Source organism: Salvelinus sp. IW2-2015, linkage group LG17 (assembly GCF_002910315.2).
Source record: "Salvelinus sp. IW2-2015 linkage group LG17, ASM291031v2, whole genome shotgun sequence".
In the NCBI taxonomy this organism is placed as follows: Eukaryota; Metazoa; Chordata; class Actinopteri; order Salmoniformes; family Salmonidae; genus Salvelinus; species Salvelinus sp. IW2-2015.
In genome coordinates this window covers 13,355,666-13,371,892 of record NC_036857.1, presented here as the reverse complement: position 1 = coordinate 13,371,892, position 16,227 = coordinate 13,355,666, and the positions used below count along the sequence as shown (strand labels likewise).

Genomic DNA, 16,227 nt, shown 5'->3' with positions numbered 1-16,227 from the left:
ACACACACACACACAGCTGTTGGATGTTCTCTGTGTATGAGCGTCAGAGTGTGCATACCTCATCTCTCTCACACAGTCATACATCCCTTCTGACACACACACACAACACAGCTGTTGGATGTTCTCTGGTATGAGCGTCAGAGTGTGCATACCTCCATCTCTCTCACACAGTCATACATCCCTCTGACACACACACACACACAAGCTGTTGGATGTTCTCTGGTATGAGCGTCAGAGTGTGCATACCTCCCATCTCTCTCACACAGTCATACATCCCTTCTGACACACACACACACACACAGCTGTTGGATGTTCTCTGGTATGAGCGTCAGAGTGTGCATACCTCCCATCTCTCTCACACAGTCATACATCCCTTCTGACACACACACACACACAGCTGTTGGATGTTCTCTGGTATGAGCGTCAGAGTGTGCATACCTCCCATCTCTCTCACACAGTCATACATCCCTTCTGACACACACACACACACACAGCTGTTGGATGTTCTCTGGTATGAGCGTCAGAGTGTGCATACCTCCCATCTCTCTCACACAGTCATACATCCCTTCTGACACACACACACACAGCTGTTGGATGTTCTTGGTATGAGCGTCAGAGTGTGCATACCTCCCATCTCTCTCACACAGTCATACACCCTTCTGACACACACACACAAGCTGTTGGATGTTCTCTGTATGAGCGTCAGAGTGTGCATACCTCCCATCTCACTCACACAGTCATACATCCCTTCTGACACACACACACACACAGCTGTTGGATGTTCTCTGGTATGAGCGTCAGACTGTGCATACCTCCCATCCTCTCTCACACAGTCATACATCCCTTCTGACACACACACCACACACACAGCTGCTATATGACAACGTCCGGCGCGACCGGAGATGGCCGCCTCGCTTCGCGTTCCTTGGAAAATATGCAGTATTTTGTTTTTTATGTGTTATTCCTTACATTGGTACCCCAGGTAATCTTAGGTTTCATTACATACAGTCGGGAGGAACTACTGAATATAAGAGCAACGTCAACTCACCATCGTTACGGCCAGGAATTATACTTTCCGAAACGGATCCAGTTTTTGCCTTCCACCCAATACAATGGATCTGATCCCAGCCGGCGACCCTATGCGACGCCGTAAAAAGGGCAAACGTAGCAGTCTCCTGGTCAGGCTTCGGAGACGGGCACATCGCGCTCACTCCCTAGCATACTACTCGCCAATGTCCAGTCTCTTGACAATAAGGTTGATGGAAATCCGAGCAAGGGTAACATTCCAGAGAGACATCAGAGATTGTAACGTTCTCTGCTTCACGGAAACATGGCTAACTCAAGAGACGCTCAACAGAGTCGGTTATAGCCAGCTGGTTTCTTCACACATCGCGCCGACAGAAACATACATCTTTCAGGTAAGAAGAGGGGCGGGGGTGTATCCTTATAGATTAACGAGAACGTGGTGTGATCATAACAACATACAGGAACTCAAGTCATTCTGTTCACCTGATCTAGAATTCCTCAACATCAAATGTCGACCGCATTATCTACCAAGGGAATTCTCTTCGATTATAATCACAGCCGTATATATCCCCCCCAGCAGACACATCGATGGCCCTGAACGAACTTTATCTGACTCTTTGTAAACTGGAAACCACACACCCTGAGGCTGCATTCGTCGTAGCTGGGGATTTTAACAAGGCTAATCTGAAAACAAAACTCCCTAAATTCTATCAGCATATCGATGTGTGCTACCAGGGCTGGGTAAAACCTTGGATCATTGTTAACTAACATCCGCGACGCATATAAGGCCTCCCCGCCCTCCTTTCGGAAAAAGCTGACCACGACCCATTTTGTTGCTTCCAGCCTACAAACAGAAACTAAAACAACAAGCTCCCTCGCTCGGTCTGTTCAACGCTGGTCCGACCAAACTGATTCCACGCTTCAAGACTGCTTCGATCACGCGGATTGGAATATGTTCCGCATTGCGTCCAACAACAATATTGACGAATACGCTGATTCGGTGACGAGTTCATTAGAAAGTGCATTGACGATGTCGTACCCACAGCAACAATTAAAACATTCCCAAACCAGAAACCGTGATTGACGGCAGCATTCGCGTGAACTGAAAAGCGCGAACACTGCTTTTAACCAGGGCAAGGTGACCGGAAACATGACCGAATACAAACAGTGTAGCTATTTCTCTCCAAGGCAATCAAACAAGCTAAGTCCCAGTATAGAGACAAAATAGAGTCGCAATTCAACAGCTCAGACACAAGAGTATGTGGCAGGGTCTACAGTCAATCACGGATTACAAAAAAGAAAACCAGCCCCGTCACGGACCAGGATGTCTTCTCCCAGACAGGCTAAATAACTTTTTTGCTCGCTTTGAGGACAATACAGTGCCACTGACACGGCCCGCTACCAAAACCTGCGTGCTCTCCTTCACTGCAGCCGAGGTGAGTAAAACATTTAAACGTGTTAACCCTCGCAAGGCTGCAGGCCCAGACGGCATTCCCAGCCGCGTCCTCAGAGCAGTGCGCAGACCAGTGGCTGGTGTGTACGGACATATTCAATCAATCCTTATCCCAGTCTGCTGTTCCCACATGCTTCAAGAGGGCCACCATTGTTCCTGTTCCCAAGAAAGCTAAGGTAACTGAGCTAAACGACTACCGCCCCGTAGCACTCACTTCCGTCATCATGAAGTGCTTTGAGAGACTAGTCAAGGACCATATCACCCCCACCCTACCGGACACCCTAGACCCACTCCAATTTGCTTACCGACCCAATATGTCCACAGACGACGCAATCGCAACCACACTGCACAACTGCCCTAACCCATCTGGACAAGAGGAATACCTATGTGAGAATGCTGTTCATCGACTACAGCTCAGCATTTAACACCATAGTACCCTCCAAACTCGTCACAAGCTCGAGACCCTGGGTCTCGACCCCGCCCTGTGCAACTGGGTCCTGGACTTCCTGACGGCCGCCCCCAGGTGGTGAGGGTAGGTAACAACATCTCCACCCCGCTGATCTCAACACTGGGGCCCCACAAGGGTGCGTTCTGAGCCCTCTCCTGTACTCCCTGTTCACCCATGACTGCGTGGCCATGCACGCCTCCAACTCAATCATCAAGTTTGCGGATGACACTACAGTGTAGGCTTGATTACCAACAACGACGAGACGGCCTACAGGGAGGAGGTGAGGGCCCTCGGAGTGTGGTGTTAGGAAAATAACCTCACACTCAACGTCAACAAAACAAAGGAGATGATTGTGGACTTCAGGAAACAGCAGAGGGAGCACCCCCTATCCACATCGACGGGACAGTAGTGGAGGAGGTGAAAGTTTTAAGTTCCTCAGTGTACACATCACGGACAAACTGAATTGGTCCATCCACACAGACAGCGTTGTGAAGAAGGCGCAGCAGCGCCTCTTCAACCTCAGGAGGCTGAAGAAATTCGGCTTGTCACCAAAAGCACTCACAAACTTCTACAGATGCACAATCGAGAGCATCCTGTCGGCTGTATCACCGCCTGGTACGGCAACTGCTCCGCCCACACCGTAAGGCTCTCCAGAGGGCCCGACAGGATGCACAAAGCATCACCGCATCACCGGGGCAAACTACCTGCCCTCCAGGACACCTACACCACCCGTGTCACAGGAAGGCCATAAAGATCATCAAGGACAACAACCACCCAAGCCACTGCCGTTTCACCCCGCTATCATCCAAGAAGGCGAGGTCAGTACAGGTGCATCAAAGCAGGGACCGAGAGATTGAAAAACAGCTTCTATCTCAAGGCCATCAGACTGTTAAACAGCCACACTAACATTTAGCAGCCGCTGCCAACATACTGACTCAACTCCAGCCACTTAATAAGGGAATTGATGGAAATTATGTAAAAATGTACCACTAGCCACTTTAAACAATGCCACTTAATATAATGTTTACATATCCTACATTACTCATCTCATATGTATATGTATATACTGTACTCTTATCATCTACTGCATCTTGCCATCTTATGTAATACATGTATCACTAGCCACTTTAAACTATGCCACTTTATGTTTACATACCCTACATTACTCATCTCATATGTATATACTGTACTCTATACCATCTACTGCATCTTGCCTATGCCGTTCTGTACATCACTCATTCATATATCTTTATGTACATATTCTTTATCCCTTTACACTTGTGTGTATAAGGTAGTAGTTGTGGAATTGTTAGGTTAGATACTTGTTGGTTATTACTGCATTGTCGGAACTAGAAGCACAAGCATTCGCTACACTCGCATTAACATCTGCTAACCATGTGTATGTGACAAATACATTGATTTGATTTGATGTTCTCTGGTATGAGCGTCAGAGTGTGCATACCTCCCATCTCTCTCACACAGTCATACATCCCTTCTGACACACACACACACACACAGCTGTTGGATGTTCTCTGGTATGAGCGTCAGAGTGTGCATACCTCCCATCTCTCTCACACAGTCATACATCCCTTCTGACACACACACACACACACACAGCTGTTGGATGTGCTCTTGGTATGAGCGTCAGAGTGTGCATACCTCCCATCTCTCTCACACAGTCACACATCCCTTCTGACACACACACACCACACAGCTGTTGGATGTTCTCTGGTATGAGCGTAGAGTGTGCATACCTCCATCTCTCTCACACAGTCACACACCCTTCGACACACACACACACACAGCTGTTGGAGTTCTCTGGTATGAGCGTCAGAGTGTGCATACCTCCCATCTCTCTCACACAGTCATACATCCTTCTGACACACACCACACACACAGCTGTTGGATGTTCTCTGGTATGAGCATCGAGTACACACACACACACACACACACACACACACACACACACGCACAAATAATTTATGCTCGCAGGCACCAAACCTGAGCACATTAACAAAAGTACTCAATAACGCTTGTATTTTGTTTCACAGAGGATGTTTTTCTGCTTAGAGGCAAGGATGAGAAGAACCCAGATGTTTATGCTATCTTCAGCACCATCAGGTGAGCTCCACACATGGTTACACACATTCCTCCAGACCCATCCCTTGGTTGTTTACCAAAACAAGCGGCAAGGCGGACATTTTGTTGTTTTTCAAATCCCAGTCTGTAGTTTTAACATGTAAAATGGAGGAACCAAACCCTAATGAAATCAGTCACTAACATTAAACGTTCCTCTCTCCCCTAGTAACGTGTTCCAAGGCTTTGCAGTTTGTGTGTACCGTATGGCAGACATCAGAGAAGCCTTCAACGGGCCGTTTGCACACAAGGAGGGACCTGACTACCAGTGGGGGGCTTACGAGGGCAGAGTGCCCTATCCAAGACCTGGCGTGGTGAGTAATACCATACAGTACCATACTGCAGGCTACCATGCCATATCTACAAACTAATACTTTGTTTCAGACTCCTTGTCAGCTTGCTTGTGTGAGAGAGATCAGGTGATCAAACTGGGGCGAGAGAGAGAAATAGAATGAGAAAGGGAGACAGACAGCGACAGAGAGCATGAAGAAGAAACTCCAACAGAGGGATAAAGAGCTCGTCCAGTTGTGACAGTGTGGCTATTGTTGGTCCTTCCCTCAGCAGCTCTGCCTCATGTTTTCTTGTCATCCACATCGCTGTAATTTAGCTTCATTCAGTGCCCGAGTGTCAGAGCAGAGTCGGCACCTCTGTGGTTTCAATCCACACACACAGGCCTGATTAAGAAGTATGTCCTGGCCGAGAGAGAGAGAGAGAGAGAGACAAGCCATTCAGGGACAAGCCTGTAATAAATTTTTTATTTTACCTTTATTTAACTAGGCAAGTCAGTTAAGAACAAATTCTTATTTTCAATGACGGCCTAGGAACAGTGGGTTAACTGCCTTGTTCAGGGGCAGAACGACAGATTTGTACCTTGTCAGCTCGGGGATTCGATCTTGCAACCTTTCGGTTACTAGTCCAACGCTCTAACCACCATGCTTCTTTTACACCCATTGGTGTAAAAGAACCCCAGCATTGGTGATTTTTTTTTWAATTGTTTGTTTCAATCTCTATGTTTTTGCAACTAAATTGATTTATTAATTAATCTAATGCTACTCAAATATAAATAATATATATTTATCTTAACTAATCCAATCTGTTACTTGTTGTTCCGGTTTAAATGGTTAGGTAGTCTCATATGCTGTATTAGTAGTTTTCCCAACCTGGCAGTCATTCTGAAGAATTCTAAATGTTGGATATCCCCACTCTGGTTGGATTCCAATAGGAAATACACATCATAATGTGACTTGCAGGCCTGAAACCCATGAGTTTTAGGCCACTGTATTAGGGTAAAACTAGGCCCTCAAAATAAGACCTTATTAAATACTTTGTACGTTGTATTGTTTTAGGGAATTTAATGTTAATGATAACATATATTGTCGAAGACCACAGGTCTAAAAATCGATGAATGCAACAACCATGTGTCCATCAGAAAAAATGTGTAATGGGTATTAACTACAATTCACTGGAAAGCCAAGGCACTCTGGGAAATATTCAAATAAGGCTTTACCCTAGCATTGTGTTAATTTAACACTGAAAAGTGTGGACCCGTATAGACACTGGAGAATTTACTGTGTACATGCTCCTTTACGAATACTCTACATATGCAGGGGGGATCTGCTACAGTTTGCTCATTCCTGAGGTTCACCAATGTAAACACTCCTAAGCCAAAGACACCCTAAATTACGGGATCAATATATAGCTGACTGGCTTGGATCTGTGTTCGTCTCAAATAGCACCCTATTCCCTATATAGTACACGACTTCTGACCATTGTCCATAGGGAATAGGGAGCCATTTTGGACGAATCCTCTGTTTGGCACTGTGGAGACATTTAGCTGTCATCTCCTCCCTCAAACAGAGATCACCTCAGCTGTACTGTTTCTGAAAGCTATTGTGTAATTGTGCAATTTTCTATGATTTAGTACTTAGGCGGTGTGCATAGTTTTCACACCCATAATGAGAGTAGATAAGAATTTGGCAACAATTCTTTCTCCATTCCTGTCAATTCAGGAATTTAGATAGGCTTTGATAGCAGTAGTGGTGCGTGGGTAAAATCACTGGGGAAGCTAAAAAAAAAAGCCATATTACAACCTACAACCAGTCAAAGGTTTGGACACACCTACTCATCAAGGGTTTTTCTTTATTTTTATTATTTTCTACATTGTAAAATAATARTGAAGACATCAAAACTATGAAATAACACATATGGAATCATGTAGTAACCAAAAAAGTGTTAAACAAATAAAAATATATTTTAGATTTTAGATTCTTCAAAGTAGAGTTACCTCTGCTGCAGAGGATGAGTTCATTAGAGTTACCAGCCTCAGAAATTGCAGCCCAAATAAATGCTTCACAGAGTTCAAATAACAGACAGATCTCAACATCAACTGTTCAGAGGAGACTGTGGGAATCGGGCCTTCATGGTCAAATTGCTGCAAAGAACCCACTACTAAAGTACACCAATAATAAGAAGAGACTTGCTTGGGACAAGAAACACGAGCAATGGACATTAGACCGGTGGAAATCTGTCCTTTGGTCTGATGAGTCCAAATGTGAGATTTTTGATTCCATTCGCTGTGTCTCTGTGAGACGCAGAGAAGGTGAACGGATGATCTTCACATGTGTGTTTCCCACCGTGAAGCATGGAGGAGGAGGTATGATGGTGTGGGGGTGCTTTGCTGGTGACACTGTAAATTATTTATTTATCCGACCTCAACCCAATTGAGATGGTTTGGGATGAGTTGGACCACAGAGTGAAGGAAAAGCAGCCAACAATTGCTAAGCATATGTGGGAACTCCTTCAAGACTGTTGGAAATACATTCCTCATGAAGCTGGTTGAGAGAATGCCAAGAGTGTGCAAAGCTGTCATCAAGGCAAAGAGTGGCTACTTTGAAGAATCTAAAATCTAAAATATATTTTGTTTTGTTAAACACTTTTTTGGTTACGACATGATTCCATATGTGTTATTTCATAGTCTTGATGTCTTCAGTATTATTCTACAATGTAGAAAATAGTGGAAAAAAAGAAAAACCCTTGAATGAGTAGGTGTATCCAAACTTTTGACTAGTGCTGTATTGTGTTGTGATAAATGCATTGTTTGCTCTTTAACCTGTTAGTTCATATGCCTTGCGAATTCAAGTTGTTTCTGTCAATGACATATGCTCTTGATGGCTTCCATTTACACTTTTTTTTGGTGCGCCAGGACCAACGCTGATTGGCTATTATATATWTTTTTATTATCAAGGGAGGCCAAATGGTCACGGGCGTCCCTTGCATTCAGTGCTATGGGCAGCAACAATGTCATACTTTTTTGGACCAGACTGCTTTAGATAGATGGCCTACACATACAGAGGGGCGCTGTTTTGCTCGCTCGGATGCTATCTCCGGTCAGATACATTCAGCCTCTTGCGATTTGAAGGAAAATTATGAAACATAGAGACAAAAGATACATCTGCTGTAACCGACTGATTTCCTCCTCTTCGTCTGAAAGGATGTTAGGATCGACCAAGACGCAGAGGTGGAAAGTGTCCATGATATTAACAATAAACTGAACACTACACGAAACAAAATAAACAAAGCGAATCAAAACCGAAAGACAGTCCGTGTGCGCACGAACACCGACACGAAATACAACACACACGTGAAACCCGGCTGCCCTAAGTATAATTCTCAATCAGGAGACAACGATTGACAGCTGCCTCTGATGAGAATCATACAGGCCGAAACACACAAAACCCCAACACAAAGACAAACCAACACAAGACCAAGACCACCAAACTCACGCCCTGACCATACTAAATAAAATACCAAAACAAGAGAACAACGGTCAGGAACGTGACATAACCCCCCCCCTCAAGGTGCGACTCCGGCGCGCACCACCTTAAAACTCTAGGGGAGGTCTGGGTGCCGGGCTCTGTCCGCGGGCGGCTCTGCGCCGCGGACGTGGAACCCACCTTAACAATGTCGCCTCCTATCGCCCCTGCCTTCCACACACCACCCTCCATGTCAATCCCCCACTATAGCAAACCGCAAGCACCGGACTGAGGGGCAGCACCCGGACGAGGGCGACCGGACTGAGGGCACACCGGACTGAGGGGACATCCTGGCTGGCGGGCGGCTCTCTGGATCCTGGCTGCCAGCTGGCGCCGCTCCGGCGATCCTGGCTGGCTGGCTCTCGCGGATCCTGGCCTGGCTCGCGACCGCTGGCTCGCTCCGGGCGCGATCCCTCGGCTGGCTCTCTGGCGATCCTGGCTGGACAGTTCGGGCTCCTGGCTGGCTGGTGGATCCGGCTTGCTGACCGTACTGGCTGCTCCTGCTTGCGCGACGGCACTGGCTGCCTCCTGCTCCGCATCGGACTGGCACTGACTCTCCTGTCTGGCGACGGCCTCTGGCTGCTCCTGTCTGGCTGACGGCTCAGGTGGACCAGACGGGCAGCATCTGACGCCGCCGGACAGACGGGCAGGCTCTGACGGCTCGGACCACAGACGGCGGCCTCAGATGACGCTGGGCAGGCAGACTCAGATGACGCTGGGCAGGCAGGCCAGCTCAGACAGCGCTGGCGGCAGCAGCTCAGACAGCGCTGCGGGCAGGCAGGCAGCTCAGACAGCGCTGGGCAGGCAGGCAGTTCAGACAGGCTGGGCATGCAGACAGCTCAGACGCGCTGGGCCAGATGAGAGCAACTGGAGAGAGAACCCGGAAGACAGCCTGGTACGGGGGCTGCCACCGGAAGGACTGGTACGTGGAGGTGGCACCGGATATACTGGACCGTGAAGAACATCGCTCTGAGCACCACCTGCCCCATCCTTCTACCAAGTTGAAGCCCCGTAGCCCTGCCAGTGCGGCGAGGTGGAATAGCCCGCACTGGGCTATGCCTGGCGAACCGGGGACACCATTTGTAAGGCTGCGTCCCATGTACGCCGGCCCGAGGAGACGCACTGGAGACCAGATCGTTGGGCCGGCTTCATGACACCCGGCTCGAATGCCCAACCTAGCCTACCCAGTCGGGCGAGGTGGAATAGCCGCACTGGGCTAAGCACGCGATACTGGGAACACCGTGCAGGCTTTCACCGCATAACACGGTGTCTGACCAGTACGACGCCCTACTCAACTCCATGGAAGCAACGGGAGTTGGTCACGAGTATCCACCCGCTTTGCCACACATCCGCGTGTCCCCCCCAAGACAAGTTTTGGGTCTCTGACTCTCGGGCTTCCCAACCGCGTCGCCGCCTGCCTGCCTTCATACCAAACGCCTGCACTGACCTTCGCTTGCCCCCAACTCCGCCTTGGACGGCGATATTCCCCTGGCTGAGCCAGGAGGCGTCCCTTGCCGTCCCGGATCTTCCAAGTCCAGGGTCCGTGGTCCGGCTCTGCTGTCCTGCTTCGCTGCCCTCTATTCCACTCCGCTTGGTCTTTCTTTGGTGCGGGTGTCTTCTGTAACGGCTGATTTCCTTCCTCTATCGTCTGAACCCCAGGAGATGTCAGGGGATCGCCCAAGATGCAGAGTGGAAAGTGTCCATGATTTATTAACAATAAACTGAACACTACACGAAACAAAATAACAAAGCGAATCAAACCGAAAGACAGTCCCGTGTGGCACGAACACTGACACGAAATACAAACACCCACAAAAACACACGTGAAACCCCGGCTGCCTAAGTATGATTCTCAATCAGGGACAACGATTGACAGCTGCCTCTGATTGAGAATCATACCAGGCCGAACACACAAAACCCCAACATAGAAAACAACACATAGACAACCCACCCAACTCACGCCCTGACCATACTAAATAAATACAAAACAAGAGAAAACAGGTCAGGAACGTGACATACATTTTATATATTTTTTCTTTGTCAATTTTTTTGGGGAAGCCTGGCTTCCGTTGGCATCCATGAATTCACGCCACTGTTCGATAATGAAATTCTATGTCCATTCCAACTTACAGTAACTGAAATTATTTTTTTCAATGCTGTCAGAAGTGCCTATGGATTAGTCAATGTTATGACAGAATTTTAAGAAATCTTCCCAAGCAGTGTTGAATATGACTCCCAGCCAAACATTGTAAGGGAGTCACAGAGAAACACAGACCTAACTTACTAAATGACTCATCAACTGATCTCTAAAAACACAGCTGAATAAAGCGTTCATATCACATTCCCCCAACCCTTTTACATTTAACACAAATCATGTTTTTCTAAAATGATTACTAAAGAGTTCCTCTCATCTCCAGTGCCCTAGTAAGATCACCAACCAGCCTGGCAGACAGTTTGGCAGTACCAAGGACTTCCCAGACGCAGTGCTCCAGTTTGCCCGAGGGCACCCCCTGATGTGGCGACTGGTGTACCCGGCCATGAAGCAGCCTCTGCTGGTCAAGGCCAACTTGCCCTACCGCCTCAAACAGATCGTGGTGGACCGTGTAGAGGCAGAGGRTGGACAGTATGACGTCATGTTCATAGGCACAGGTTCGTCCTAACTTCTCCACATTTCTGTAATTAGTCTGAGTGGTGACTAGTTAGGAAACTTGAGTGTATTGGGATGTAAGTTGACCATTTTGACCCCTGACCTCTGACCCCAGACATAGGCACTGTGCTGAAGGTCATTGCATTGCGCAGCGGCAACACTTTGGACACAGAAGAGGTCACTCTGGAGGAGCTGCAGGTCTTTAAGGTAACTAGATAAGACTCCTCCTTTCTCCTCCGTCTCCCCTCCTCATGTATTTAAAAGTCTAACCAATTCACAATGTCTGAATGCGAATGAAATATATTATTTTTATTTTATCAAGGTGCCAACTCCCATTACCTCTTTGGAGATCTCAGTAAAAAGGGTGAGTAAATGTAAATTCTTTATCACAGTTTACATAAATTTAAAGAAAACATGCAAGCACTGAAGCCAACACTACGATAAAACATTAGATTCTCATTCTCTGGTTGTACTCTGATCCCTTTCCGCACACAGCAAGCACTGTACGTGGGTTCTCCGGTGGGTGTGGCCCAGCTGAGGCTTCACAGGTGTGAGACATATGGGAAGGCCTGTGCTGAGTGCTGCCTGGCCAGAGACCCCTACTGTGCCTGGGACGGCACCTCCTGCACTCGCTACACCTCGCTCAGCAGACGCCGCTATCGCCGTCAGGACATCAGGCACGGCAACCCGGCCCTGCAGTGTATGGACCAGAACCTCAGTGGTGAGAGAGGGGGAGATGGAGGGTAAAGGGTGGGAATGAAATGAGTGTAAATGAATTACAAAACGAAGATGATAGACTATTTGAGAAGGATATACAGTACAGAGACTCACAACATGAGTTGTCAATATCCTGTTGATAAATGCTTATTACAATGGTGTGCATGACAGAGGGGTGAAGGGGGTGAGCTAGTCTGGCTGTCATGGTGGCCAAGCGGAAATTGACCCAAAGTATTTGCTCCAGGGAGGTCAGAGGTCAAACTCGTCCATTGAGAGGCATTAGACTCTGAGAGGTGAGGTAGGACAAACACTGGGACTGCATCTGTACATAGCCCATCTGTAAATAGCCCATCCAACTACCTCATCCCCATGCTGTATTCATTTATCTTGCTCCTTTGCACCCCAGTATCTCTACTTGCACATTCATCTTCTGGAGCAGAACTATCACTCCAGTGTTTAATTGGTATATTGTAATTACTTCGCCATCATGGCCTATTTATTGCCTTACCTCCCTTATCTTACCTCATTTGCACACACTGTATATATACTTTTTCTACTGTATTATTGACTGTATGTTTGTTTATTCCATGTGTAACTCTGTGTTGCTGTATGTGTCTAACTGCTTTGCTTTAACTTGGCCAGGTCACAGTTGTAATGTAAATGAGAACTTGTTCTCAACTAGCCTACCTGGTTAAATAAAGGTGAAATAAAAATATTAAAAATAAAAAAATCATAAATGGTACCCTATTGCCTACATAGTGCACTACAGGAAGGATTGGTTTGGTTACTTTCTAAATGTAATCCGTTATAGCTACTAGTTACCTGTCCAAAATGTTTATCAGGAATGTAACTTTTGGATTACCCAAACTCAGTAACTGATTACTTTCAGTTACTTTCCCTTTAAAAGGCATTAGATGAAGACAAAAATGACCCATCAAACACATTTGGTGTGTCATCATAAATTTGGTTTGTCTGAATGTAAAAGTGATCCAATAAGTAATCATCTAGTTTTTCAAAAGTATCTGTAATCTGATTACAATATTAGTGCTGGTAACATAACTGATTACAGTTAGTGTTTTTGTAACCAGATAACACTCCAACCCTGACTACAGGGCTTTGGTCAAAAGTATAGTTCACTACAGTATATAGGTAATAGGGTACCATTTGGGCTGCAACCTGGGTCTGTAGAGAAATAAATATAAATAGCATCTCTGATTTTGTCTCAGGGGAGAGCGAACAAGACATACACTGTAAAAAATTTATAGGTTGGACGACCAAAGGCCAGTTGAAATCATGTGTMGTTTATATTGTATATCCCAGTGTCAGGTCTAGAGGGAAGTTGAAATCATGTGTAGTTTATATTGTATAGCCCAGTGTCAGGTCTACAGTCGTGGCCAAAAGTTTTGAGAATGACACAAATATTAATTTTCACAAAGTCTGCTGCCTCAGTTTGTATAATGGCAATTTGCATATAATCCAGAATGTTATGAAGAGTGATCAGATGAATTGCAATTAATTGCAAGGTCCCTCTTTTCCATGCAAATGAACTGAATCCCCCCCAAATATTTCCAATGCATTTCATCCCTGCCACAAAGGACCAGCTAACATCATGTCAGTGATTCTCTTTTTAGGGATAGGGGGCAGCATTTTCACTTTGGATGAATAGCGTGCCCAAATTGAACTGCCTCCTACTCTGTCCCAGATGCTAATATATGCATATTATTATTACTATTGGATAGAAAACACTCTGAAGTTTCTAAAATTGTTTGAATTATGTCTGTGAGTATAACAGAACTCATATGGCAGGCAAACTTCCAAACAGGAAGTGGAAATTCTGAGGCTGGTATTTTTTATACTCATCGCCTATTCAAATCCCAGGAAGATATGGATTTGTTTGCACTTCCTACGCCTTCCACTAGATGTCAACAGTCGGTAGAACATTGAATGAAGTTTATACTGTGATGTGGGACCGGATGGGAGGTGTTTCAGTCAGTGGTCTGACAGATTGCCAGTTCCTGGTCATGCGCATTCCTCATGATATCGCCTTGCGTTCCATAACTTTTACAGACATGAAGGAATGCTCCGGTTGGAACGTTATTGGATATATATGATAACAACATCCTGAAGATTGATTATCTACTTAGTTTGACAAGTTTATTCGACCTGTGATATAACGTTTTGAAGTTTTCGTCCGACGTTATGCGTCACTTGCACGAGCGTTTGAATATGTGTACTAAACGCGCTAGCAAAAGTAGCTATTTGGACATAAATAATTGACATTATCGAACAAAACAACAATTGTCGAACTAGGATTCCTGGGAATGCATTCTGATGAAGATAATCAAAGGTAAGGGAATATTTATGATGTAATTTCGTATTTCTGTTGACTCCAACATGGCAGAGAAATGTTATTTATATTTGAGCGCCGTCTCAGATTATTGCATGGTGTGCTTTTTCCGTAAAGTTTTTTTGAAATCTGACACAGCGGTTGCATTAAGAACAAGTGTATCTTTAAATCTATATAAAACATGTATCTTTCATCAAAGTTTATGAGTATTTCTGTTATTTGACGTGGCTCTGCAATTTCTCCGTATATTTTGGAAGCATTTTGGATATAAATATGCACATTATCGAACAAAAAATACATGTATTGTGTAACATGATGTCCTATGAGTGTCATCTGATGAACATCATCAAAGGTTACTGATTAATTTTATCTCTATTTCTGTTTTTGTGACTCCTATCTTTGGCTGGGAAAATGGCTGTGTTTTTTGAACTTGGTGGTGATCTAACATAATCATATGTTGTGTTTTCGCTGTAAAGCATTTCTTAAATCGGACAGGATGGGTAGATTAACAAGATGTTTATCTTTCATTTGCTGTATTGGACTTGTTAATGTGTGAAAGTTACATATTTCTAAAAAATATTTTAGAATTTCGCTGCCTTTTCAGCGGAATGTTGTGGGGGGGTTCCGCTAGCGGAACGTGTGTCCTAGAAAGGTTAACACAGGTGTGACTGTTGACGAGGACAAGGCTGGAGATCACTCTGTCATGCTGATTGTGTTCGAATAACAGACTGGAAGCTTCAAAAGGAGGGTGGTGCTTGGAATCATTGTTCATCCTCTGTCAACCATGGTTACTTGCAAGGAAACACCGGCAGACGGCATGCGAGGCCACGGCTGGGCAGACGGGCAGCGCAGGCGACCGCTGGCGGCAGCGGCATACTTGGCCGGCTGAGGCGCCTGTAGGCCTGGTGCGTGGTGCCGGAACTGGTGGTACCGGGCTAGGACACGTACCTTAAGTCTAGTGCGGGGAGCACAACAGGAGCACAGGACTCTGGAGACGCACAGGAGTTTGGTGCGTGTTACCGGAAACTGGTGGTACTGGGCTGGAGACACGCACGAAGGGCGAGTGCGTGGAGGAGGAACAGGGCTCTGGAGACACACTTGGAGCCTGGTGCGTGGTGTTTGGCACTGGTGTACTGGGCTGGGCGGGGAGGTGGCGCCGGATATACGGACCGTGCAGGCGTACTAGCTCCCTTGAGCACTTGAGCCTGCCCAACCGTTACCGTGGTTGAATGCTCCCGTAGCCTGACCAGTGCGGGTGAGGTGGAATAACCCGCACTGGGCTGTGTTGGCGAACCGGGGACACCATGCGTAAGCTGGTGCCACTGTATGCGCGCCCGAGGGACGTACTGGAGACCAGACGGCGTTGAGCGGCTTCTATGGTACCTGGCTCAATGCCCAATCTAGCCCGGCCGATACGAGGAGCTGGAATGTACCGCACCGGCTATGCACACGTACAGGAGACCCGTCACTCGACCGCATACACGGTGTCTGCCCGTAGCTCTCGCTTCCCACGTAAGCACGGGGAGTTGGACGGCAGTCTCCTACCTGACCTTCACCACACTCCCTTGGTAGCCCCCCCGCCCCCCCCATTTTTGGGTTTGACTCTCAGGCTTCCAGCCTCGCCTTCCGTTGCTGTTCACT

The 16,227-nt window shown here is 46.6% G+C and overlaps 1 protein-coding gene across 1 annotated transcript in view; it reads left to right on the top strand.

Annotated features, from left to right (window-relative positions):
• sema3bl (sema domain, immunoglobulin domain (Ig), short basic domain, secreted, (semaphorin) 3bl) overlaps positions 1 to 16,227 on the top strand; it is a 75,367-nt gene that overhangs the window by 47,618 nt on the left and 11,522 nt on the right. Inside the window, exons 9-14 of the mRNA XM_070448174.1 lie at positions 4,979 to 5,048; positions 5,233 to 5,377; positions 11,293 to 11,524; positions 11,638 to 11,729; positions 11,845 to 11,886; positions 12,018 to 12,243. Of these exons, the coding sequence (XP_070304275.1) occupies positions 4,979 to 5,048; positions 5,233 to 5,377; positions 11,293 to 11,524; positions 11,638 to 11,729; positions 11,845 to 11,886; positions 12,018 to 12,243 (807 nt within the window). The remainder of the gene's footprint in view (positions 1 to 4,978; positions 5,049 to 5,232; positions 5,378 to 11,292; positions 11,525 to 11,637; positions 11,730 to 11,844; positions 11,887 to 12,017; positions 12,244 to 16,227) is intronic.